Genomic DNA, 27305 nt, shown 5'->3' with positions numbered 1-27305 from the left:
ATTTCATCTTAAACTTGCCTGTGCCTCTTCTGTTTATTCCTTGAAACAAGCAGACTTCAGAGCCAGCAGCTGTTTGTATTTTTGAACAGCATCATATTAATTCTTCAAATAAAATTCATTTTAAAAGATCCTTGGGGGTAGAGGAAGTGAAAGAAAACCAGCTTTCATGCATTCTTTCTTTGGAAAATTTCTAGACAGTTCAAAGCACCAGTTTCCTGGTGGGTTTTTCCCCTGCTATTTAATATTCCGTCAGTGTGAAACAAAACACAATGTTCCCTTCAAGTGCCTGACATATGGCTGAACAAATTTCTGTCTTGTATGGGAATGAAGCCTTTCCAATGTGTTAACAAGATGGAAAAGCCTTGCTCTTAGGTCGAGCCACTCATCTGTAAAATCAGGACATAAGAAAGCTTGCAACGGCATGATTATAAAGATGTACATTTGGTAAGTGTGGTTTATTCTCCTGCTGAGTAGATCACAATGCCATTTTAAAAGGGTATTGGTAAATATTAGCTGGGTAGAGGCATATGACAGGAAACAGCGTGGTGTAGTGGTTTGAATGTTGGACTACTATGGAGAACAGGGTTCAAATACTGCTCAGCCATGGAAACCCACGGGATGAGCTTGGGCAAGTCACACACTCTCAGCTTTAGAAGAAAACAAAGGCAACACCCTCTCAACAAATCTTGCCAAGAAAGCCCTTTGACAGGTTAATCCTAGGGTCGCCATAAATCAGAAGTTACTTGAAGGGGCACACAACAATAACAAAACGTGGCCTTTCTGGATGTCCAAAATATTTTCAGTAAGCCAATTCAGTAGTGTTCTAATACTGGTCTTAATCTTTGGAATATTTTTATGTTAATGGAATAGAATTGTAAATGAAACAATTTGCTTAGTAATTTGGTTGGCCTCATTAACAAAAAACGCTTTATTCACCGATGGTATTGTTTTTAGAGAACGTTGTAGAACAGAGATGGTGAAAGTGCCAAATGCTACCCCAGAGCTGTTTTTGTGGCCCCCCTTCTCATTTTTTAAAAATAATTTGAATAATATTTTGCTCCCAAATGCCCCAAATACGAACTTATGGATACGGAGTGTGCATTTTCTCCACATTTTCCCTGGGACAGTTTTAGGCTCAAGAGGGGTCCTTTTTTTTCCAGAAGTCAAAAGTTCAGGTCACTTCCCGTTGAAAAAAAAGACTACAATTCCCAGCTGATAACCAAAACATGGTGCGATTGTTCCCAGTGGGAAGGCATTCAAATTCCCATCAGCTAATATCACTTCTTAACATCCTACATCTAAGCACCCTTGTTAAGCTAGAGTGAGTAGAATTTAGACCAGGATGGTACTAGTAGATCTCTATGTGATTTGCAGTAGAGCAACCAGTACTAGTAGTACTAACAGTACTTGACCTTTCCCACTTGAATTGGAATCATAGAATTGTAGAGCTGCCAGGGATTTCATGGGCCATCTACTCCATCTCCCTACTGATAGAGGTATCCCTGCTAAAACACCCCTGACCAGATGGCCTCTGCTTGAAAACTTGCCATGAAGGAATCTACCACCTTCCAAGGTAGTCTGTTCCTTACCATCACACAAAGTGAGGTCACTTCCTCAGGTTGTAGATATCTGACTGTGGGAAGTGGTGGCAATATGTCAGACGTGAGTCCTTCAGACTTCCTGCCATGCTTGTTAAGCAATTAAGCTTTGCCTTTTGCCTGATTTGTTTCATGTTACTGGATGCTGGGCTATGTCAGGCTGGTGGTGCTGGGTGGAAGGGAATGGTTATCTGTCCTGAGGATAGCTAAGTAGCAGGTGTGAAAGGGAGGTAATAGGCAGCAGGAATTGCCCAGGGGAATGCTTGGTACAAGGAAAACAACAGGGCAGCATGAGAAGAAATGTTTTGTATTTGTGACAATTGGAGTTTGAAAGCATAAAAAGGTTTGAATCACTTTGTGCTTCATTATATGGTGCAACTGAATTGCTTCAGTCTTAACAACAGCACCATATTGTGAACTGCTTTGGCTTCTTAATAAAGCTTTCTGTTCTACACTCAAGTTTTGGATTTCTGAGCTAAAAATCTGCCGGTACATGACACAAGGAGCCAGAAGATAGAGCTTTGTGTGCCATTGTGTGCATGCTGTAACATAGCATGCTGTCTTCAGGTGTGATTGAGGATATTGTCTCACGGTTAGCACTGAAACAAGATTTAACTGTTTTTGTGGGGCGGGGAAGGCATTATTTGTCCAACATTTGGACATTTATCCAAAATGACTTCTTGTTTAAGAACTACTTCCATGCAAGCAGCAGTGACCCACCCACGCAGCATCTGCATGTGGCAATGTGCTTTGAGCTGAACACTGGTCAGATTTTAATTCAGCAGTCAGTCCACTACTGTGAACATTATTGGACATGTGTGTTGTGTGGCCACTTTATTAAACCCAAGTGCATCTATTTCTCCGTGTCTCATCTTGGATCTTAAAATTTATTTTCAGTAAATGACAAGTTAATGCCAAATATGTTTTCTTTTTGTTTTCTCCTAGAAGATGGCGTATTTAAAAAATGAGGATGTGGGAGCAAATGTAGTTCAAACTTTATAAATGAATCCATGGAATTTTTTTTCTCTTTAAAATGAGAGGCCCCCTCTTTCCCTCTTTCTCATGTTTCCCCCCACATAATATTACCTATATGTAATTAGTTTTTCCCCCAGTTGGAACCAAAATACACCTAGTAGAAATAAGAATCAATTGCACCACTTAGTAATTGTTTCAGATTGTCTATGCCAGAGGAAGATTACTGAAAATCTGCTTGTTAGAACAAATTCAATTCTGTTTGACTAAATCAAAAAACATGGTATTAAGAGCATAGTGCAGATGATTCATTCTTATGACTTTACAGTAAACTACATTCATGGATGCAAAGAGTCTGCTATGGAGCAGGAATTTTAAAAATTTGGATAGCTGTGGATAAACAAAGAGATTTGTCATCTTTGGACACAGCTAGAGCTGCCTCCTGATTTAGTATGCTTAAACCTATCAATAACATTATGAAGGTACTTAATTGTTTTGAAGAATACTACTCTGGAAAAAAGTTTCAGATTTTCAGATTTCATTTTATGTCCTCTGCAGTTTTAGATGGCAGACACTTCAACACATTTTACAATGGGTGATAAGGCACCTGCAAAGATGTGAAAATCTAAGAGTGCTTTGTATTGACCATCATATATTATACCACAGAATGGGTACATTAGGATGTCACAATAAACCATAGCTTACTGTGGCAAAAACAGATCTAGCAAGTATGGAACTTGCACCCCCAGTGACCTCCCTCACTGCATTATGTGAGGGAAAGTCTGGTAGCTTTGGCTTCTGTTTTTGATTAATGACAGCTTACCATGTCATGCAATGTCCACACTTCACAGTTGGGGAGCCAGAGGGCCTCAAGATGTTAGACTACAACTATCATCCCTACTCATTGAGTACATTGCCTGGGGCTGATGGTAGTTGCAGTCCGACAACATCTGGAGAGCTATCTGTTCTTCTCTACCCTAAACTGTCCAATCTTAATTATGGTACCTTTGAGGCAAGCCCACTGTAATGTCCTGCCTCTATTTGGCTCAATGAGCACGCTTCATGGATGAAACCAGAAAGAGTTTACTGAAAAAGATAATCACAGATCTGTGTTAACAAGCTATTTCATTTTTATATCCTCTCCAGATTCATCTTCCTGCCCAATTCAATTCCATTCCCATGAAGAACTAGGAGCTCTATGACCTTGATTCAGACAACAGTTCTCTGCAGCTCCTTCTTTCCTTCCTCTTGCACTCAAGCTCCCAGCATTGTTACAGCATGGCTAAGCAGACCTAACTTTAACATGGCATGACTATGACACCCACTTCAAACTATTGTTGTGAACCTTTCTTTCTTGTTTCAATAAACAGTCAAGATTAACCACTGTTTAAGGTTCCAGTGATATAACCCGTGACAGTCAATCAAAATTAAAAGTAAAAATATACAGTCTCCTTCCTGCAGCTGTATTGGAAGGGAGGAAACAAGACCAGAATTCACCAAGAAGCATTTTTCACTGTCAATAAACTGTAGTCTATCATGATATCAAATGCTGCCTTAGCATGAAAGTGAAATTCCTCCAAAGATTATTTCAGCATTGGTTAAACTAACAACTTTAGAGTGTTCACTCTAAAATAATAATGCAGTCATCCAAAAGGTGCCTCATATTGCATCACCAGTGGTCAAAGTGATGTATTTTATATATTCACGAGCTTGACATTTAACCCGTAGACAATTGTCTTTGATACTTTTAGCTGTGTTTCCAGTAATGCTGTGTCTGCTTCTGTCGTTTCCAGGAATTTCCATACTGTTTTGGTCTTTTCTGGTTCTGTATTTCTCTGCCTTTGACTTTTGCACACAAGCTAAGCTTGCACTGGGCATGACAGTTAGTCCATTAACACAACTGTGACTCAATACGTGCATAGGACTGTTCTCTCTGTAATCGTATTCTGTGAACTAATCATTGACTTCCCTCAAAACCTGATTTAGAGCTGAACACTGTATTCTGTCCAGATACAATGAAAGCTGCACATTTTTGTCAAGAATGAATGAAGCCTGGAATGAAGATTGCTGGGGGGAGGGGGGTCTGCAATTTATTTTTGACTCCTAGCTGCGTAAATCCAACATTTACCGAAGGAATTTTTGAATGAAATATTTCATGAATATGCTGCAGGGGTCACCTTTAAAATATCACCCAAATCAAACATCTGTCTAACCTCTAAATATCAATCATCAGTGTCATCACTTTGGTAATACACTCCAGCTGTCCTGATTTTGCAGAGAAAGTCCTGATTAATCCTCTACCTTTCCACTTTCTTTGCAGCTTTTGAAATGTCCCAGTTTCTTTCTCTGCCTCCCACTTTCTCAGTTTGTCTTCAGCCTACTTCAGTTGCTGCAAACTGAGTTTAAAATTAGTTTGACTCAATTAACTCATCAGGGGGAAGAGGAGACAAGGGGAGGAACCCTACCCTCCTCCTCATTAATATCAATAACTTCTGCCTTAGCTGATATTGTTGGACCACATATGTCTTGGTTTTCATCTGTGAAATCTCAAAAGGTATGTCATTGATTCTGAGGACTAGCCCCTGTTTACAGCAGGCTCCCATTAATTTTGCTGGTAAAACAGTTGGTCTTCTGTATTGACACATTTTGCATCCATGGGTTCAAGAATCCAAAGCTTGAAAATATTCACACAAAAAAGTTCCAAAAAAAAAAAAAAAAAAAACCTTGGATTTTGCAATTTTATGTAAGAGACACTATTTTACTAAGCCATTTTATATAATGGGATTTGAGCATCATCCACATAGTTTTGTATCCACAGCATGTCCTTGAACCAAACCCCAGGATCCACTGTTTTACAAGTCCTTTTGCATAGTTGCTCTTTGTGATATCTCCTATTTAAATAATTAAACTCTTCAATTTTAATACTCTGCCTCTTAAAGAGCATCTGTGCCAATCTCCTGTCAAAACAACAAAGCATCCTAGTGTAAAGACTGACATCCTGGACCCATTTAGTTAGCAGTAAACCTGTGGGACCTTTTTCTGCATAAATGTGTACAAGATTGCATGATAATAGATTTACTGCAGCATAATCTCAGATAGATTTAAATACATTTACACTTGTCCATGTGCATTGGCTTTCAAGGTGGCACAAGATTATTCACTGTTAGCTACTGTCATTTAGAAAACACCCTGACACTGTAGTTTTCCAAGTGGGACTGACATTTTACAGATAAAAATTGGGGTGCGTATGGCCAAGCTACATCAAGTGTGGTCAATGTGGCAAAAGTTATGAGTGGCGGAGAACACACAAACTAGGAGAGGCTATAGCAGTTTGCTTTTACCTGAGACTACTGGGAAGGGCAAGATTCAGTCCTCTCCTCTCCTCTTTGCTGCTGAGTTAACTGAGTGTAAAATAGTTCTGCACTTTGACCACAGTTTTCAGCATTTGAAGTAAGCTGAAGACAGCTTACTTCAGGAAGACAGGATTAACTGGAACTGTTCCTGCCTTGTTGGTGAGCATGGCCTATGGAGATTTCATTTTTTTAAATTAACATATACAAAGTCCTTGATTTTAAGATTGGTGTGTTATGATTTTGTGGTGAAATACAGGCAGGCAGGCATACTAATATGCACAATAAATAATATAGTAATTCTGTGTGACAATTTCAATGTAAAATACTGATGGACAGTTTTAACAGTCTCGCACATTATTCCCCATTAATCAAGGCTGTTGAGAATTAGAAAAAGTTTCTTTCCATTACAAAGTGTTGCATTGCAAGTGAACATGCCTGTTTCAAATGGGAAATGATCCCGCCCTAGAAGTGTCTATTGCCTGAAGTAATGGGCTCCAGTTTGATAAAGAAGAACAATAGGTCCATGTGAATGTAGAAGACGAAAGGGAAGCACCTCACAAGGCACTGCATTTCAGGATGCTTAAATGGCGCCTGAGTAGGCGATGGAAGTACATTGTTTAGATAAGATTAGCTCATGCCTTCATCTATCAGCTGTAACCAGTGGCTTTCCCAAACTTGCTTTGCCAACTAGAGTGATGGGTAAAATAGACTCTCATGGGCAGACTGGGAACAAGATCAGCGTCCATCATCTTAAGTGAACAAAATTGAAATTACACCCTCATTCTTTTTGTTAATTGTTTCCTCATCGTAAGCTTTGAATTCATATCTACAGGGCTTTCCTTTTTGCACTTGGAATACATGGTTGTTGCAAATTCTTCACAGGATGACATCCAGATGAGATTTTAAAGAAAACCTCTGTTACTTTGATCTTATATTTTTTCTAGCTTAAACCTCTATCAAATCATAGAGAAAAATATTTTTCCCTGCCCAACTTCCCCTTCCTTTCGCCAGTTTACTTAATGATGTGATATGTGTTGTGTCTAGAGCAGAATTTTGCTTCAGTGGGAAAGAGGGCATTCAGGCATGGGCAAGTTCGTACTTAGTCCTGGATGAATAGATACTGTCAGAATACATAATGCATTCACCATGTTACAAATGCAACTGTTTAGCTGTTTCCCTACTACAAGATTTTGATCTATCTGCCAGGTTAAGCTTGCAGTAATGTACAGCCGGCATGGTGTAATGGTTTGCGCATTGGACAACTCTGGAGAACAGGGTTCGAGTTTCCACTCAGCCATAGAAACCCACTGGATGACCTTGGGTTGTCTCACTCCAAGAGGGATGCAATAGCAAACTCCCTCTGAAGAAATCATGACAAGAAAATCCTGTGATAGGGTCGCCTTAGGGTTGTCATAATTTGGAAATGACTCGAAGGCACACAACAACAAATATAGGGTTCTCATAGGGCTGTGAACCAATCTTCCACTTTATTTCATCTACTTTCAATTAAATTAAAATACAGTGGACCCTTGTTATACACTGGGGTTTGGTTCCCAGATCCCCCATGTATAACAAAATTTGTGGAAGCTCAAGTCCCATTAAATATAATGACATAGCAAAATGGTGTCCCTTATAAAAAATGGAAAATCAAGGTTTGATATTTGAAATTTATACTTTTTAAAAACATTTTTAAACCGTGGATGCTTGAATCCGTGTATAAAAAACTCCTCCCCCTCCCTTTCCGCATTCAGTATAAGCTCCTGCTGTCGACATTTAAAGCCCTCCATGGACTGGCCCCTCCTTACTTATCAGACCTTCTTTCTCCTCACCTTCCCACCAGGGCCCTCCGTTCTGGTAGTCAAGGGTTCCTGTCTCAGCCCAGGATTTCCTCTGCCCCATCCCAGATTCGCCCCTTGTCACTTGCTGCCCCTCACTCCTGGAACCTTCTTCCCCCACAAGCAAGAGCCATCACTTCTTTAACCAGCTTCAAAACAGAGTTGAAGACCATCCTGTTCAGAGAAGCGTTCCCAGGCATTGCATAATTGTCGCTTTCTATTTGATGTTCTTTTGGTGCCTGTTTATCAAACCATTTCCTGTATTGCTATGTATTTTTTATGTATTAGCCTACCAGCCCCACCACCTTTCCCTTCTCCTTTTATGTCATGTCTTTTTAGATTGTAAGCCTGAGGGCAGGGAACCGTCTAATTAAAAAGATTGTATGTACAGTGCTGTGCACATTTACAGCGCTTTATAAAGAAAGGTTAATAATAATAATAATAATAAATGGTTCTTGCTACACGCTTTCAAAATAGTTATTCCCAGAAATAGCACTTTGGTACCACAGGGTGTTTTTTTTCTGGAACTGTATAGAAAGCAAGATGGCTGTGCCCTCATGGATCTGATTTGGGCTGTAGCTGCTTCAAGGAAGAGACAGATATTTGTTGAGGCCATTTCAGAAAGACCTTTCAGTGATTATTCTTGAGGGAGAAAGTTATTCTGTCTCAAAGTTAGTTAAGAATTGGTGATGTAGGACAAAACTGATGCTTTGGGGGAAGTGAGAGATTGACTTTCCAAGACAGCCAGAACCTGAGGGTGTCTGTTCTTTCATCAAGCCTAGAATGTGACAGCCTGCTCCAAACTGAGGCTGTTGACAACTTTATTGTAACATATTTATTATATAATATAACACTTTGAGGTGTTTTGGTTCAGAACTGGTAAATAAACCAATATATGAAGCTTCCAAGCAGGAATTATGGTTATTCAATATCCATTGGAGCCAGTATGGTGTGTGGCTGTGTGTGCAAAGGAGTGTGAGAGAGAGATGAAGAAGGAAGACTTGCCTAGAGCATAGAAATGATTGGCTACTACGCACAAATCAGGTGAACTTCCAGATTAGCTGTGTATTAAACTAATTTTCCAGGAATGTAATTTGTTAATTACCTTGGTTTTAATCTTGATGTGGGTTGTTACAATGGGAATCTGGACTAGGACGGCCATCTCCAGCATAAGTGAAAATATCACTGAAACCAAAACACATTATTGCAGACTTACATTTTTGTCTATTGTTTCCATGGGATGGATCCTAGGAAATATAACATGCTTAGAGGGGTCAGTGTTCTCTCCTAGACTAAGTTGGCTCTTCCATCCTTGCCCCTGTACTGCAAGCTGTGCAAGGATGGAGACCAGATGCACCTTGGCACATCTGTACTGATGGACCACTTCAGCTTTGTAGTATTTTTTGAAAAAGATTCTCAGCCCCACAGTATAAAGCATTTAAGGATCTAAATGTTTTATTTCTTATGTGAAGATTTAATCATTCCTATCCTCCCCATAACAGATCTCCAGCCCCAAATTTGACCGCGTAGACAAAGTCAATATCTGAAACTCCGTGTCAGTTACCTACTCCCCGCATATTCTCACATAGGTGAAGTAGAACACTATGTTAGGAGAATAAGTGGGACCACCAACAAAAGCCTCCTACTCAGGTTTCATTCAGGCACTCCCTCCAAGCAGGGTATCCCGCTCTTCCTTTCCCCAGAATATGGCTTGTAATATCCAGAGCAATATTCCAGCCCATATTCTATGACTAAATGGCATATTTATTTCTAAGAGTGTTAATATTGGGTTTTCCCCTCCTTTAAAGTTAATCTTCCCACAAGTATTTATTCAAATCTTGTGGGTTTCCCCAAGCATACCAATCCCATTTTTATATTATTTATTTCAAAGATTTATTTCCCAATTTTCTCCCACAATGGGATTCATTGACCCTTCTTGTTTTTCAGACTTATCTTTTTTGGTTTCAGATCTGTTAGCAGTCATAATCCAAATGATCCATTAGAAGGGATGATTTCTGAATTTGCAGTCTGTATCTCTATTCTGTGGTTGGGTCTCCCTGCCCCACATTAACTGTCTCCTTGAATGCTGTGAACAATCCCTACATATTTTCCATTTTGTTATCTAGAGGTACAAACTTCAATGATTCTATTTGATAAGAGTGGACTCAAGACTAACTTCCTTATAGGCATTAACTGAAATTTGCCTATTTGCTGCTTCCTTTTTCTCAATCCTTGCATAAATATAGCTCTTGTCTTTCCAGAATCAGACATGACAGTGTATTACACAGATTACAGTGCAATACAATAGCTACCACATCAGGAAAAAAGTGCATATGGCCTCATATAGCTCTGGAGGTCCCCGCTCCACCCAGACTGAAGGAAGCAGTCAGAAATTTGTGAGGGTGGTGCATGGCGTTTCATATTTCTGATCTCAGCAGACTGGTACTTCCCTGTCTTTAATGATAATGGCTTGAATTGTGTTGTAGAGTTACAAGTGCATAGCTAGTTACATATTATTTGCTTGGTATTCACAATCCCTACATATTTTCTAATTTCGGGCACACGTATGGACTGTGAAAGTCCCCCAGTCCCCACTTACTGGGAAGCAGCCATTGCAATTGATTGTCCCGTTACTTGGGGAAAAGCTGATGTTCACACACCCTCCCTTGTGTGAGTGATCTCCAGTGCAAAGGGGAATTGCCACAGGGACCCCACATCTGCCTGTCGCAATGGAGATGGTTCACAGAAGTGGGTAGCAATGTTATTCAGTTGCTTCCTGAGCAACAGGGAAACAGACCACCATTGATTGCAGTGTCTGCTTCCTGATAAATGAATATGGTAGCCATGTAACTATAGTGGCTACACATTCGTAACTCCTCAATCAGATTCCAGCCATTGTCTTTATTGGTTCAAGAAGTCAATATTTATATTATACTTCCATTTTCTCATTTTGTATTTTTTTTTAAAAAAAATCAAATATTCACAATAAATTATCACTGAGTCTTAGGCATAGTTACATGTACTAACAGATGGTTATTTGAACATCTTGGATGGGGAATAGACTCAGCTTCTTGATGCTTCCAAGTAAGGCTGGAAACTTCACAACAGAGGAAAACAGGCTTCCTGGTTTTTATTGATAGCAGGACTGAACTGTGACAGAAATGAGATTTTATATGCATGGATAAAAGGAGAGAAGGGAATGAATATTTCACTTCCTAAAAATAACTTTTCTGTGTCAGATTCTCACACTTAGCAGCAGTACTGCTACTTAAAACTACTTCCTTTCACTGCTTACAGGGTAATGAAGATGACTGGGAGAAAGAATTTGAAAACTAATAATATACTCCAAGGTACCTAGCACCAATATGAGAGTATTATTTTTGCTGATGTGCAGGGTCAGAGCACTGACTTCCAAGTATTCCTTTCTGTAAAAGAGGTAATCAAATCAGATACAATCCAAGGAAATAGCACAATAAAGAGAATATAGGAGAGATAAGCAGGATGAGGGAGATCCTAAGTGGATCCCACACTCCATAGCCAGTGTAGACAGGAAAAGGCCAAGACAAGGCAAAAAACAACTCTCGACTCCAGTCCCCTTAGACCAATGATTAGATACATGACTGACTGGTAAATACATTCTCAATGACAGAGACAAGAGAAGCAAAGGCAAACTGTTTCCTTAAAAAAAAAAGACATTGAAGAAAGCAGTTGATATTTACATGTAGATAAGATACACAGGTTATTTAATGAATCAGACTAGCAACATAACCATGCATAAGTTGCACTACACATGCAGGGCAATCTACTTGCCACAGTGCTACAAATGTATTCTGCTGGCAGTGGTGGAAGAGGAGTTGCACATACAGCAATGTTGTGCATTGTGTAATGTGCAAACACAGCACATAAAGCAATGTTATACACTGTGGCTATGCCATGCATAACGCACAAATAGTACTCAGGCATAGACATGCGTTGCTCAATGTTCCTATTCTGCATGGGGATTGTGTAGTGTTCACTACATATGTAGCATATTTCCACATGCAGATATTTACATTATGCTGATAGGATGTTAGGATTACATCCCTCGTTTGCTACCCATCCTAGGCTTTTATTTTCCGAATTTTGGTATTTTTGAAGTGGTTTTATGCTATGACATAACAAATATGCTGGGAACTGATAATTAGATAAACAAAAATTTATTTCATTTACACGTGATTGTTTCAGAAAATTCATTCAGGGACAGACAGGAGAAAAACTATTAATACAATTACAAAAGCTCCTGGAACTAGTTTTACATGTGTGGTTGTTTTTTCCTCAAAAATGACCGCAGCAGTGACAATTTTGGAGGGAGGAAGAAGGCAATAAGACAATAATCTAGATAGCCCAAAACCAAAACAATCTTAGATTCTTGGGACTACCTGGCTATGTGTCTATTCCACCTCCATTGATTAATGTTGCATTCATTTTTTTTTCATAAAAGCAATGCCTTGCTTAGTTATATGGACATACTGCTTATCTGTCCGGGATGCTTTGCTTGTGATTTCATGCATGGCAGGGGGTTGGACTGGATGGCCCTTGTGGTCTCTTCCAACTCTACAACGCTATGATTTTATGGAAGTATGTTCTCAGGATAAAAATGGTTCTGGCTTCAAGATAAAAGTGTTTCAAGTTGTGGATGTCTTTTGAAATTCCATTGGAGTACAAAGAATTACATGAGCCAATTTTAATCCTGTGTTAGTTCCGAGCAGTTAGATTATTACAATTGGTGGCCTGGTACAAAAGACACACAAGTTGTTAATAAAAGGGCACATCCAACCACTTCAGCAGGCATAGCAATTTAGAAATATAAGAAAGAACCTATTTGCACCATGTGCTCTCTATGCTCTGCATACACCTGCTGAGGCAATATTTAGAATAGAGCTGAGCTATATTTTCTCTGTCAGCAGCACAAATTCCTCATGGTTTATCTGTTACAGGGTCCAAGTTCGCTGCAGATTGGGCTGAAGGCAGTAGCACGTGTCTCCAGAGTCAAAAGTAGGGAAGCCCACCCCTTTTCTGTTATTGCCATCCTTTTCTCTCCCTCCATCTTCTTTTCCAGCTATTAGACTGGGACAGATCCATGTTGAAAAAGTCTAAACTGATCGTGTATTGTTGTATTTTTACAATGTTTCCTCATTATGGCTTCTTACATCGTTGCGGAATAAAGAACTATCAAAAGGCAAGAAACCTGTACACATTTTGGTCCCACAGTAACAGGGCTTTTTAGATTCTTCCCCTTGTTGGAGGTTGGCCTGAACTTTAACAGGCAAAAAATTATGGTATCTTCCAGAATAATCATATGTAAGTTCTTCATTTGCACAAATATCACGGTCAGCAAAAAGTGCCAGCTTAGGGACCATTGAGTCTACTCGGACAGGGATCATAAAGAGATTTGGTTCACAAGAGTGGTTCAGGAATCTTCCAACATTACCAATGTAGGTGGGATCCACAAATGTCTCCATGATCTGCCCATCACACAAGTGTTCCTTTAGTGCTATAATATAATTTGGATCACTTGGTGTCTGCAACTGCATTCTTCGACATGCTTCTTTAAAGCCTAGTATTTCCCCAGCGTATTCACATACAAATCTTCCTTTGGGTATGAACTCCAAAGTATGAAGACCCCATCCCTTTTTAGCTGTCTTAAAAACTTCAAGTCTAAATTGTAAGCCTCTCTGAATTACTCTATTTTGGCATAACTCTCCACAATGGCACATAGTGTTGCATTCAAAAATAGGCTTGAAGAAATCCAGTTCATTTCTTTCACTGCTCATGCACAAACTGTTATAGTTTTCCCCATAGCGAAGGCATGAACAAATGGAAGCCACACAGGATGCAGAATGACAGCTGCAGCCAGGGAAGGAAATCTCTGAGGGATCTGGTCTGCCTCCTTTTCCAGCCACATGATCAGGACTATACTGGAAACAAGAATGAACAACATTACGGTGGTGGCCAATAATGCCGTCCATATGAAAAATAAATATAGATACCATAGCAACTAATGCAGGATTCATTTATACTAGCTGAAATATCTATAAATATGAAATGTACAGTACTACAGAATCTAGTATTTCAGATGTGCAATTTAGCATAATGTATAATTTCACACTAAAATAGCTAAAAGGTAAACTAGGAGTTTTACAATAGGTGAAATTGGTTAAAAAACTAGTTGCCCATCAGCCACTTTGTTTTTCTAACATAGGTGCTGGTTTGGACAAGATGTTCAGTACAGGTGCTTTTAAGTCTAAGGTAGCACTCGGAAACTTGTGGCTCCCAAGATGCTTTTTGAATCCAGTTCCCATCAGCCCCTGCCAGTTTGGCCAATGTAGAGATGGTAGTGGGAATACAGTAGTCACTTATGAACATCTCAAAAAGTGCAGGTTCCCCACCCATTTGAACATATAATTTTTACTGTGTGCCTTCAAGTAATTTCCAACTTATGGTGACTCTAAGAAAAGTTGGCCATTGCCTTCCGCTGAGGCTGAGAGAATATCATGTGCCCAGGTCACCCATGGATTCAGACTCTGGCGTCTCAGAGCCCTAGTCCAACATTCAAAACATTACACTTGCTGGCTCTGAACATATACACTATATATCAAAGTTTTGGTTTCTTCATTTCACCTCCCTTCAGTAACTGATTACCTGTTGTGAATCATTTTATTTTATCTGTATTGTGTATTTAACCTATGTCGTAAAGCATTCTTGAGTCCTATACTGGGAGAAAGGTGGCCATTAAATAAATAAGTAAATAAACAATATTTTTGGGTTTGGTAAGTAACTATACTATTTGTACATTTTAACGCCTATCCTATTTTGAATGGATTACTTATGTTCAGTAAGTCGATCCACTTTATCCACAGATTCAACTATCCACAGCTTGAAAACATTTTTTTTAAAAGCAAAATTCCAAAAAGCAAACCTTGCTTTTGCCGTTTTATATAAGGCACAGCATTTTGTTATATCATGGTATATAATTAAACTTGAGCGTCCAAAGATTTTGGTATTTCCCAGGGGTCCTGGACCCAAACCCTAGGAGATACCAAGGAGCCACTGTACTTTTTTCCTATTGTGTTTATGAAGTAAAACTAATGTAACCCTATAGAGAGGCAGGCTTATGACTAAATTCACCCTCTATTAAAATAGCTACACATATACAAACATACAATGAATTCATTGTTTCAATTCCTGATTAAAAATTTAATGCCTAACTAGAAATTTCATTTTCTAAACTCAGAATATATGAAGATGGGATGGGAGAATTTAAGAGATAGGTAAGCAATGTGGGGGAGAAAGAGTGTGTTATGTGAAAACCTGATAAACATAATGTTAACAACAAACAAAAAGAAAACTCTTAAATGTACTTTGAAATAGATGAAAGCCACAAAATAAGCTTTGTTTGTTTGTTTATTTATTTTTAATCAATATAATTTTCCTGCTTTTGTATCTGGACAGCGACAGAATAGGAGAGTTATAAGAAGTTGAATAACTTTGTGGGATTGCTTTTGCTTTACCTTTAAGATTATTACTCCAGAGATCCATTTTCTACAGTGCAGGTGCTACTAGTCCACAAGGGCTGCTGAGGATACACTTAATAATTTAATTCCTCCAAAGCAGCTCATTATCCAAAGTAAGGATAATATTCTCTTTCCAGCCAACACAAATCTCATGGCTTCTAATTTTATCTCAGGTGACCAGCCATGATTCAGCATATTTTGGATGACAAATGCATCTTGTGAGAACAGAAGAAAAACATGAAAGTAAGTTACTCTTTGTCTACATAACAGGACAATGAAAGAGACGGTGGGAGATGAGATCAGAGATGTTTCAATCTGCAAGCATGCACAGCAACAGTGGGAGTGTTCATATTGTTTTAACAGCGCTTCCTTAATTAATCCTAACTCCACAAGGCTACAGTTATCTTATCACAGCTGCAGTCAGCCTTCAAGAAACCAAATAACCTCAAGCTTCTAGACTGCGGCGTGTGTTGTGTTAACACTTCCACAAAAACATTTGTGAAAGACTTAAAAGGAAGAAAGTTGAGAGCTAAACCCTGTGGTGTAATAAATCATCCTTTCCAAGATTCTGATGTCACAGAAGGAGAAAACATATGTATAATATACTCCTGTCCTAGCGTAATTACACAGACGTACGTTCTCCTGCATTTAATGAAATGTACTCTATGAAGGGTAACATCTTGTCTTTTCATATAAACAATGTATGGTGAGCCCTGCACATTTGCGGCTTTTACTTTTGCAGATTTGATTATTCATAGATTGGATTAGTATGTCATCTCTAGGAATCTTTAGAACATCTATGGGCAATGTCCACCAGAAGTTACACTGTGGGACCTAGAGATTTCTAGAGAGAACACTTCTCTAGGCATTTGTAGGTCCTCCAGCACAATGCTTCAGTCAACATTTGGTGGATGTTGACCCTAGAGTTGTGCTGGAAGCCCTGGAGATTTCTAGAGAGGTATTCTCTCTGGTAAAATAATAGTGTTTTTTTTATTTGCGGTTTTCCCACTTTCATGAGGGTCCTGCATCTCTAACCCCAGCAAATACTGGAAGCCCACTTTAATATTGGTGATAAGTAACTATAGCACCAATTTTGTTCATCTATTTTTTTTCCTAAAAAGTTCAAGAACTATTCCAAGCTGTTTACATGCCATCGGCAGAGTACTGGGCTAATGAGACTGAATGTTCACGTCACTTAAAAGTTGTTCCCTTCAAGCTTGGCACAGTGGTATCACCAGATGCCAAAAAATGGGCTGCCAAAAAGGCCTTTTTGGAACTACACCTGGCTTGCACTTTCCCACTCCCATTCTCCAAGAACATCCTGCTTTGACTAGATAGGACCTCAGGAATCTACCCCAATGAGTCTATCTATGAGCTGTCTCCAGAGAATATGACAAAGAGCAATGGATTCAAACTCTAGGAAAAGAGATTCCATCTCAACATTAGGAAGAACTCCCTGACAGTGTTTGACAATGAAATACTCTCTGTTGGAGAGTGGTGGAGTCTTCTTCTATGGAGGTTGTATAACAGAGGCTGGATGTCTATCTGTCAGGGGTGCTTTGATTGTATCTTCCTACATGGCAGGGGGGTTAGACTGGATGGCCTTTGTGGTCTCTTCCAACTCTATGATCCTCGCCCCCCAGCTGTATGTCAGCTGGGTCAACCTAGCCTCAGCTAGCTTAATCTTTCTTTGAGTCTGCCTTGGTGTAAAACACTATCTGAGTACACGGTTATATTTAGAAGGATTTATCAGTTCTACTTTTAAAGCAGTCTGGGTCCTTTGAGGTGATTTTTCCCCAGTGAAAAGGATCATCACGACCAGGTTATTTTTCTTCTGTTTTTCTATTCCTACACCTTCTACATTTTATCACACTGAACTCTTCTAAAAAGAAGTTGCTGCAAAACAGAATAAAATCTGTAATCCTGGCAAGTAATGATTTACAGGACACATAGTTACCTGTAATGTGTAAAGAAAGAATAATGAAGTTATAGTTATATCAGTGATTCCCAAAGCGGGTGGTATGCCCTCCCCAGCGGTTGGTGGAAAGATTTAAGGGGGCAGTGAGGGGGGAAGGAGGCAGCAGGGTGGCAGTGAAGTAATAGGGGCAAGGGGGCATTCAGTCAAAGTATTTTGATAGCCCTGTTTAAATTTGAAGGGGTATCATATTGGGGATGCAGAAAGCTTGTTTTCTACTGCTCCAGAGAATAGGACCCAGAGCAATGGGTTCAAACTACAGGAAAAGAGATTTCATCGCAACATTAGGAGGAACTTCCTAACAATGAGAGCTGTTCGACAGTGGAACACACTCCTTCAGAGTGTGGAGGAGTCTCCTTCTTTGCAGGTTTTTGAAGACAGGCTAGATAGCCATCTGTCAGGAGTGCTTTCACTGTGAGTTCCTGCATTTCAGGGGGTTGAAATGGATGATCCTGGTGGTTACTTCCAATTCTATGATTCAGTTGGTGTGCAGTAAAGACAAGGGGAACCAACACCCCTTAAAGACCATGGTGGGGATAAGGATTGCATAAAACATCTCTTCAAGGTCCTTTAAAAACATAACATAGCCTTGTTGATTATTTAGTGTGGTGGTATCTCCTGCTTTTTGCTTCCCTGCACAAGCTCCCTGCCCTAGCTACATTGTTCACTGGTGGTGGCAGTGGTGGTAGGAAAACTCTTGCGAGGCTTGGGTGCAGGACATTGCTTCTGTTGCTGAGAACAGCACCATTTGGGGACAGACTAAAGCAAGCAGTTAAGAGCCCATGGCAGTGGGGGTGGCGGGGGAGAGAAGGAGCTTTCAGATTTGGAATCCTGCTTAAGCTTTGTGAGCTTTGCTGGGACTTGGCTGACAGGTTGGAGTTACACTGCAGCTCCCGCTTTCTTTCATCAGACAGGCTGAGAGAAGAGGTAGCAGACGAAACCATTTCTTTGTGGGAGAATGGACACTTGAAGCTGTGTGGGGAAGACATGTCTCTGGGGAAGGAGTATTTGGGGCCAATTCTTGGAAGGAGCCCTTCACTTTGGAGCAGCTCCTATAGTTAAAATATCTCTCTTTCCCCCTCCAGGCCAGTCCCCAGTCCAGGGCATGTGGCCTCTGCAAGCCCCCTACACACACACCGGCTACACGCTCTGCCCCAACCGAGAAGGATTGAGTCCTCCCTCACTAGGGAGAAGCTTCTCTCTGCATCTGATTGCCTTGGGAGCAACAACTGAGCAGCTGGCAGAGCAGTGATTTCTTGCCCACACTGGCCTTTGCTGGAGAGGTTGCATGAGTAAGAGGCTTCTTGATTGCTGCTCCTGGATGACCAGGTGTGAAGTGACAGAGACTGGTTATGCTGAATTTACATTAGAACAGTAGGCCTAATATCAGTATCAAAATATGTATTGGTGAGGGGTGATAGGGTCGTTGGCCAAGACAAAAGGGGGGAATAGTTGGAGAAAGTTTGGGGACCACTGCATTATATTAATGATTATAGTAATGATTTCTAGTTACCTTTAAGGTAATTTCTTGAGGGACTTCTTAGACTGCTGCCACACTGTGGAAATAAAGCATTTTGACACCATTTTAATTTTCATGGGTCAATGATATGGAATCCTGGGATTTGTAGTTTTGTGCGGCATCAGAGATCTTTGACAGAGAATGCTAATACCTCACAAAACTATAAAGCCTAAAATTCTATTGCATGGAGCCATCAAAGCTAAAGTGGTACCAAACTGCTTTATTTCTGCAGTGTGGCAATCGTTTTAGAGACATTTTGAACAAGAATTTCAAGATCTTATCAAGTACAGATTTAAATTCTATTGTTACTTCTGACTAGACTCATTGAATCAATAGGATTTACATACATGTTGTTTCACTATCCAACACTTGATTCAATGGGCGCATTTTCATTGGGATAAACCAACAGGATTCCAGCCCTAAGGTGTATATTTTTAAGTAAAAAGAAATATGAGCAATGTAATCCATTGCTATGTTTCCTGCGATGTTAATACATATCGCTGCTACTATTACTACTACCACTACACACATACGTCAAGTAACCAACTCTTTGGGAAAGAAGCTCCTTTTTTCAAAGTCTTTTTAGGCCCACTCAGCCCACCCCTTTTTCAGCCACTGACTAAATGGCTTTTTTAAAAGCAGCACTGGCACTGGGGACATTGTGAAGAAGGGCTGGAGAAACAGAAACTTTTAGTGTGTGTGTCTGTAGTAAACAATACAATAAAGCTAGAGGTGGAAGTGTTATCAGTTCTACTCTAGATATGTGTGCCTGTCTACCAGAGGCAAAGTAAATAGCAACTGCCTGAATAATCCCTTACTGAGCATGCATGAACAGCAAAACAAGAGGAAAAAAAAAAAAGGGGGGGGGAGCAGTTAAGCCTACTTCACCAGCTATCCCTAGTATATTTTAAAAAACACTGATACTGTATATTACTTTGGCCATCAAAATGGAACTCATAAGAAAGGCACAGACTGGTGAAGGAAAGAAAAAAAAATCCCCGGATGCAGTATCCCTGAAGGCTTGTAATGTTTCGTTGAGTTATGCAAGACTTAGCAGGCCTGGTTGTTTCATTCCACATGTGCATACTATTAGTTTGGGCTAAAACGTTTGCTGAAACATGTTGGATTGTTCTTTTCCTTTTTGTGATACAAGAACCTATCTGGTACCAAGTTATCTGTTAAAGAAGCAGTTCCCAGGAACATATCTATTTTGTTAACTGAGGTATATATGTAATTACTTTTAGTTGGGACACTTTCCCAAGTTCTAGTCTTAAACTGTAGAGCAAAATAATAATTTAAAAAATGGAAGAGAAAATCAGGAGCTGTGGACAATGTACACAATACCAAGAAATAAGTGTGTGAAACCAATAAGATACCAAGAAATAAGTATATGTGTATAGGTATCCTTATTGTGTATTTGGTACAAAATAGGAGGAGGGACAGCAAACCTCTTTTTGAAGACTGTTTGCCATGAAAACCCTGTGATGAGACAATCTAAAATGAAACAAGAGATAGTGTCAGAAGATTTGACTCCCAGGTTGGAAGGCACTCAGTGAGCCACTGGGGAAGAACAGAGGACAAGAATGTGTCTAATGATCCAACTGGACTCAAGTTGAAAGGATGTTCACCTGTTGATGTGCTCAGAGGTGAAGGGAGTTCAAAGCTGCTCAGCACATATGATAGGGACATGGACTATGAAAGCAGCAATCAGGGGAAGCTAGATATATTAAATAGGAAATGGAATGTGTGAACACTGCCATACTTGCTGTGAATGAGCTAAAGTGGACACGAATAGGGCATTCTGAGTTATAATTATAGAACCACAGAACTGGAAGAGATCTCAAGAGCCGTCAAGTCCAACCCTTGCCATGTAGAAATACACAATATTATACGCAAAACAGGATAAGGTTTGGAGGAAGGAAGTGTGAAAATTGGAGGAAAGAACATCAGCAATGTAAGTTATGCATATGACATCATACTACTAGCAGAAAATGTCTTCCTTGACATTTCCCAGTAAATTGTTCCAAGTCCATGATGTTTTCCACTAGTAATATGATGCCATCTGCATATTTTAGATTGTTGATGTTCCTTCTTCTTATCTTCATTCCCCCTCCTTCTACATCTAAGCCTTTTCTTCATGTGATGTTTTCTGAGAAGACATGATTCACTAGAAAAGACAATAAATCTTGGTAAGGTAGAAGGCAGTAGGAAAAAAGGAAGACCTTATTCCAGATGGATTGACTCAATCAAATAAGCCACGGCCCACATCTGCAGGACCTGAGCAGGGCTATTAATGATAGAGTGACTGAGATTCACAGGGCCACCATAGGTTGAAGAGGACTTTACGGCAGTTAACAACAACTTAAAACAACTCAGTAACTGGAAAAAAACATTCCAATTGTGCACGTAACAAAAGTTTGTATTGTTACAAGACATGAGTGACCTCTAACGGATGCAAGTGATACTACAACATCATCTAACACAAGCCTTGGGAAGTGAAGTAAATCTCCTTAGATTTTCCTGTAGTGATTTTTCCTTGGATATTGAAATGTTCCTGTGCCTTTTATCAAGTGGTAGAAATGCCGTGAAGCAAAATGCTATATTTGTGCAAATTTTGCTTGCCATACAGCTACTAAAGCCATTGGAAACCAGCCCAAAACAATGTGCATCTTTCCCCCCCAAATACGCTGCACGAAGAGCTATTCTTAATTATCAAAAATAGAAAAGTGCAATGTACAGTACAATAATAAAAGTGTCTGAATTCAAAGACATAGCTGTGTTAGTCTGGAAGATCAGTATGCAAAGGGATCTAGTGACACCTTTGAGATTAACAAAGGGAAAGGTAGCATGAGCTTTTGTAGACTCGACCCTACTTCCTCAGATGAATGAGGAGTGTCTGTTTGGCTGTCTCCATCATAGCTCTAAGACTGAAAGCAGAGACCTGAAACTTGCCATACAGGAGACATTCATACAGGTGTGCATCTTGGGATTTTTTTTTTAAAAAAAGAACTACTGTATTTAATTTTAATTAACATCTGTTTGTAGTCTTCAGTACTACACTGAGTCACTGTGTGACACTGAGGCACTACTAGGACATAATGTGGCAGACACCAGATAACTCAGAAGTTAGAGGACTCCTTGGAAGTATGAGGGATCCTCAGGAGTAAAGGACCTCCTGAAGTTATTACAGTGTTATTTTTTGACAACAAACTCCATTCTCTGATATGATAGTGTTGCTGCTATTATTGCAAGGAACTGACTACTATACAGTGGGCCCTTGGTATCTCCTGAGGTTTGGTTCCAAGTCCTGCCATGGCTACCAAAAGCCATGGATGCTCAAGTCCCATAAAATACAATGGTATAGTAAAATGGTGTCTCTTTTATAAAGTGGCAAAATCAAGGTTTGCTTTTTGGAATTTATACATTTTTTCAATATATTTAAGTGGTGGATGCTTGAATCCATGGATATGAAGGGCCAAATGTAGTGGTTTTTCAGTTTTGTAAACTGAAAGGAAGTACTTTGCCTAGCAAAAGATGGAGGTTAGCTATCAAAGCTGTTCCTGCTACAAAACTGGGAGACCAACCTGGGAGGTGTAGACTTTTGTACTCTTGCCTGCTCCATTTCTATCTGGCTTGAGAGGGCAGGGACTTGTAGTAGTAACTACTGCTACTACTAGCAAGGCCTGGACCATGAGACTGAGGGGTAATTGAGACAATGAAAATAATCCCAGTAGAATATAGGTTGAATCTTTGTTGTTCACATGCATTTTGAGTGCACCCGATTAAGTTTTTATTTGGGACTCCTTGGAAGTATGAGGAAGCATGAAGCTCCCCCCCGCCCCACACTTAATCTGGGGTAATCAATTTCAGGTCCCCTCACCAAGTTTTAATAAAAGATTTGCATTTTTGGTTATATTAATAACTGACGCAAATAGACCTGGGTGAAAACTTTCCATGCCTTGAACATGTTTTGAATACATCCACATCATCAACTCCATTGTTATTTGTAGTGTTGACATGTGTGTGAAACCGAACTCGCAGAGGTGCATTAAAAAATACTGTGAACAGCAAAACTGGAATATGTGAGTGAGATTATTCTCCCCGGCTTGATCCATGGGAAGAGGCAGGGAAGAAATTATTATTATTATTTTCATTTTTGCAGTCATGCTAAAATAACCATCTAAATAACCCCTAAGGCAACAGTGGGAGTTTTGAGTCCCTCTAGATGAGGGATTCCAACTCCCAGCAGCCTCTGCTAGAATAACCAATGGTAAGCAATGTGGACAGGATCCTAGGAGAGGTAAAAGCCACCACATGTATCTTGGACCCTTGTCCTTCTTGGCTTGTTAAACAGGCCAGAGGAACACAGGTTGAATAGGTAAAGGAGGTAATCAATGCCTCCTTACAACAAAACAGAATTCCATCCTGCCTAAAGGAGGCTGTTGTGAGGCCTTTTAAAAAAGTCATCCTTGGATCTCACAATAATGAATACTATCGGCCAGTGTCTAACCTACCCATTTCTGGGCAAGGTTTTGGAACGTGTGGTGGCTTCCCAACTCCAGGGATTTCTGGATGAAATTGATTATCTAGATCCATATCAATCTGGCTTCAGACCTGGCTATGGAACAGAGACAGCCTTGATCGCCTTGGTGGATGACCTATACAGGGAACTGGACGGGGGGAGTGTGTCCCTGTTGGTTCTCCTGGACCTCTCAGCGGCTTTTGATGCCATCAATCATGGTATCCTTCTGGGACGCCTCTCTGGGATGGGGCTTGGAGGTACTGTTGTACAGTGGCTCTGCTCCTTCCTGGAGGGGTGAACCCAGAAGGTGGTTCTGGGGGACTCATGTTCGGCCCCCTGGCCACTGACCTGTGGGGTCCCTCAGAGTTCTGTGGGGGTCTCTATGCTGTTTAACAGATACATGAAACTGCTGGGAGAGGTTGTCCGGGGTTTTGGGGTGGGGTGTCATCAATATGCAGATGATACTCAGCTCTACCACTCCTTCCCACCTCTATCCAAGGAAGCTGTCCTGGTCCTAAACCAGTGTCTGTCTTCCGTAATGGACTGGATGAGGACAAACAAGCTGAAACTTAATCCAGACAAGACAGAGGTGCTCCTAGTCAGTCAGAAGGCAGATCAGGGAATAGGGATCCAGCCTGTATTAAATGGGGTTACACTCCCCCTGAAGAGTCAGGTTCGCAGTTTGGAGGTACTCTTAGACTCAGCTTTGAACCTGGACGCCCAGCTCTCTGCTGTGACCAGGAGTGCTTTCTCACATTTAAAACTTGTGCGCCAACTGTGTCCATTCCTTGAGAAGCCAGATCTGGCCACAGTGGTACATGCCTAGGTTACATCCCGTTTAGACTACTATAATGGGCTCTACATGGGACTGCCTTTGAAAAGTGTTTGGAAAATTCAGCTGGTACAAAGAGCTGCTGCCAGGCTGTTAACAGGGGCAGATTACAGAGACCATACAATGCGCCTGTTGAAACAGCTTCATTGGCTGCCAATTTGTTTTTGGGCACAATTCAAGGTGCTGGTTATTACCTACAAAGCCCTACATGGCTCAGGTCCACACTATTTGGCAGACTGTTTCTCCTGGTGTGAACCAGCCCAGACTCTGAGATCCCCTGGAGAAGCCCTTCAGTCCATCCCAACACCGTCACAAACACTGTTGGTGGGGACATGAGAGAGGGTCTTCTCAGTGGCTGCCCCTAGACTCTGGAACTCCCTGCCCAGAAAGATCAGAACGGCTCCCTCCTTGATGGCCTTCCGCTGGCAGGTGAAACCTACCTTTCAAACAGGCCTTAAGGAATAGCTAGAAGGACAGGCTGGGATGTTCAGTGTTGGACCAGTTTAAAAATTCTTTCAATGTACTTTTATTTTTGTACTATTTTTTTAAAATACTGTGAAGCCGCTCTGAGTCCCAGTCCTGGAAAAGAGTGGGATATAAACAAAAATAATAGATAGATAGATAGCAATGCGGTGGTTGCAGATGCACATGCCATGATAGCATTCTGATACCAATGTACACTTGTCTCTCCATATTCACTAGGGTTAAAGGACAAGACCCCCGTAAATATGGAAAAACTGGCAAATAACAAAAACCATGTTTTTACTGAGAAGACACCTCTTTGGGAATCTCTCCAGGGCACCTCTGTGGTCAACGTCTGACACACACTGACCAGAGAACTACCCTGGAGAGCTACAAATGACTACAGAGTATTCTCTTCTAGGAATCTCTATGCCTTTCAGTGCAACTAATTAAAGTTGACTGCAGAGTTGCACCGAGGAGACCTAGATATTCCTAGGGAGAACAGGTTAAATCCAGTGAATAATCAAATCCACAAACAGGGAGGATGAGTGTAGCTGCCATGGCGGCATCTCATGGAACCCTGGGAGTTGTAGCTCCATCAAGTTGCCCGCCATTCCTGCTAATGGCTCCAGGGTGAACTACAAATCCCAGGGTTCTACAGCTGAAAGAGTGCCGACTCAAGCAGCACCACAGCGCAACGTGGAACCAGCCTGCGTCCGCACTGCAGAAATAATCCGTCTGACCTGCTTTAACTGCCACAAGCCCCATCCTACAGAATCCTGGGTTTGTAGTTTGTTGTGGCACCAAGCTCTCTGTAAATGTATCAAAACACTATAGTCCCCAGGACCATAGCACTGAAGGCCATGGCAGTTAAAGTGGTGTCAGACTGGATTATTTCTGCACCCACCATGAAAGCTTTTGAAACCACTTTTAGGTGCCCTGGCAGGCAGCATCCCACGGGATCCTGGGATCTGTCGCTCCACCTCTGGGCAAACTACAGAACCCAGGAGTCCACAGGCGCAGCAATGGCAAGGTATCATAGCTTCCTCTTCCCCTCCAGGAGCCTGGGCTTCATCTGTCCCAAGGAGTACTGCTTGGGATGGGCTCTCCTGTCCTCCTCCTCACCTGAAATGGCGGGGCCCCTCGGAGGCGGCCACACAGAGACAGCGACGCTCTCCGCCCACCACTCAGGTCCATGCTTCACCTCTGCAGTTCAGCGCACTGGAGTAGCTCATTTGGCTTTGGTCCCGCCCTCCTCTGCGAGGATTGGCTCTCCCACAACACCTTGTGCTGTGAAGGCCAGGCGGAGCTGAGTGGCAGGTGAAGATGGACGCTGGGACCTTGTGCGTCTATCCAGTGGAATTGTGGGATTTGAATTCCAGCCAGGGAACACTAGAGCCTCGCTAAAACTACAACCCCAAGAATCCATGAAGTGTTAAAGTGAACGTAGAGCTGTAATGTCTGATGGGGAATAGAAGAGAGCAAACACAGCCTCTTGCGCGTTTTCTAGTGGAAGACATTTTCCCCTTTCCCAAGACTTGTCCTACATTTCAACCTTCTGTCCAAGAGGAATTCCAAAACACGTGTTTTGACTAAGGACCATGAACTAACATATTATATATAATATATATATAATATATATATATATATATAGAGAGAGAGAGAGAAGAGAGAAGAGAGAGAAGAGAGAATACTTCTGAACAATCTTTTCCAGGTGGTTGGACAGGTCCTTTCTCTCAGATACAGCCTTTGGCACTAGTATCTATATAGCAATCAATAGAAAATAAGATGCCATTTTGTTTTGTTTTGGCCCCCATCTTTAACCTGGTCCAAAAACAGAGCTAGAATAAATTCCCCTTTGCAGCAAGTTGAAAAGCATTTTTATATAGGAGATATATCCATAGAACACCCTAGAGCTGCAGTGCTAACTGGGGGCTATATTGCAGGGCTATCATAAAGGCCTCAGTCTCAGGTCAGATATCAGAATAACAGACAATATGGGTTATTATACTGCATTGAAAACAACCCTTCTAACACTAGCAAATTTTGTTATGGCACGAGGTTTTGTGGACTACTTGAATTCTGTTTGCATTTCTCACACACAAAACTCAGCTAGAGTTAGCATGCATCCCTGTCTTTGTTACTACCTTCTGTTTGATAGGAGTGGAATGAGGGCAAAAGGATGGCATTACTTTCCAAATAAATAAGGAAATAAAAAAATAGATAGATCAAACATTATACATGTTCATTCTAAACTTGAACACTGAACAGTTGGTGGTTAGAGACATATCTTACTATACCTTAAGCATAATACTCATCTTCCCAAGGCATATTAGAACCTTCTAGTCACAAAAGGTTTTTTCCCCCCCAGGCTATGTACAGAAAAACCAACTTAAAACTATTCATTTTTAAAAACCGCAACATATAATTTAAACAATGTAAAGTTGAAGGCTTCATGGCCGGCATCCATAGTTTTTGTGGGTTTTTCAGGCTATGTGGCCATGTTCTAGCAGAGTTTCTTTCTGACGTTTCACCAGCAACTGTGCAAATGCAGATGCTGGCGAAACGTCAAAAGAAACTCTGCTGGACATGCCACATAGCCTGAAACCCACAAAAAACTATCATTAAACAGTCAAAAATATCAAACTGTTTAACTCAAACCAGTTTAAAAAACAGTAAGATAG

The 27305-nt window shown here is 40.7% G+C and overlaps 2 protein-coding genes across 2 annotated transcripts in view; one reads left to right on the top strand and one right to left on the bottom strand.

Moving 5' to 3' along the window:
• The window catches only part of SUMF1 (sulfatase modifying factor 1), an 891645-nt gene extending 887400 nt beyond the window's left edge, over window positions 1-4245 (top strand). The window contains exon 10 of the transcript XR_006101837.1: window positions 3717-4245. The gene's annotated coding sequence lies outside the window, so the exon portion shown is untranslated. The remainder of the gene's footprint in view (window positions 1-3716) is intronic.
• A 7693-nt stretch (window positions 4246-11938) lies between these two features.
• Window positions 11939-25820, bottom strand: LOC121924326 (histone-lysine N-methyltransferase SETMAR). Its single transcript, XM_042455696.1, has 2 exons — window positions 25747-25820; window positions 11939-13715 (listed from the first exon to the last, which is right to left on the bottom strand). The coding sequence occupies exons 1-2, from the start codon at window positions 25816-25818 to the stop codon at window positions 12918-12920; spliced, it is 870 nt and encodes a 289-aa protein (XP_042311630.1). The 5' UTR covers window positions 25819-25820; the 3' UTR covers window positions 11939-12917.
• Between the last annotated feature and the right edge of the window lie 1485 nt (window positions 25821-27305).

The sequence above is a fragment of the Sceloporus undulatus genome, chromosome 2 (assembly GCF_019175285.1).
Source record: "Sceloporus undulatus isolate JIND9_A2432 ecotype Alabama chromosome 2, SceUnd_v1.1, whole genome shotgun sequence".
In the NCBI taxonomy this organism is placed as follows: domain Eukaryota; kingdom Metazoa; phylum Chordata; class Lepidosauria; order Squamata; family Phrynosomatidae; genus Sceloporus; species Sceloporus undulatus.
The sequence above is the reverse complement of the archived record's forward strand: the minus strand, read 5'-3'. Positions and strand labels throughout refer to the sequence as shown.

Bases quoted from the DNA above. Each gene is read 5' to 3' on its own strand.
- LOC121924326 (XM_042455696.1), bottom strand. From the start codon at position 25,818: ATGGACCTGAGTGGTGGGCGGAGAGCGTCGCTGTCTCTGTGTGGCCGC. The intron at 13,716-25,746 runs GTGAGGAGGAGG...TCTTGTTTCCAG, and splicing joins GAGGGGCCCCGCCATTTCAG to TATAGTCCTGATCATGTGGC.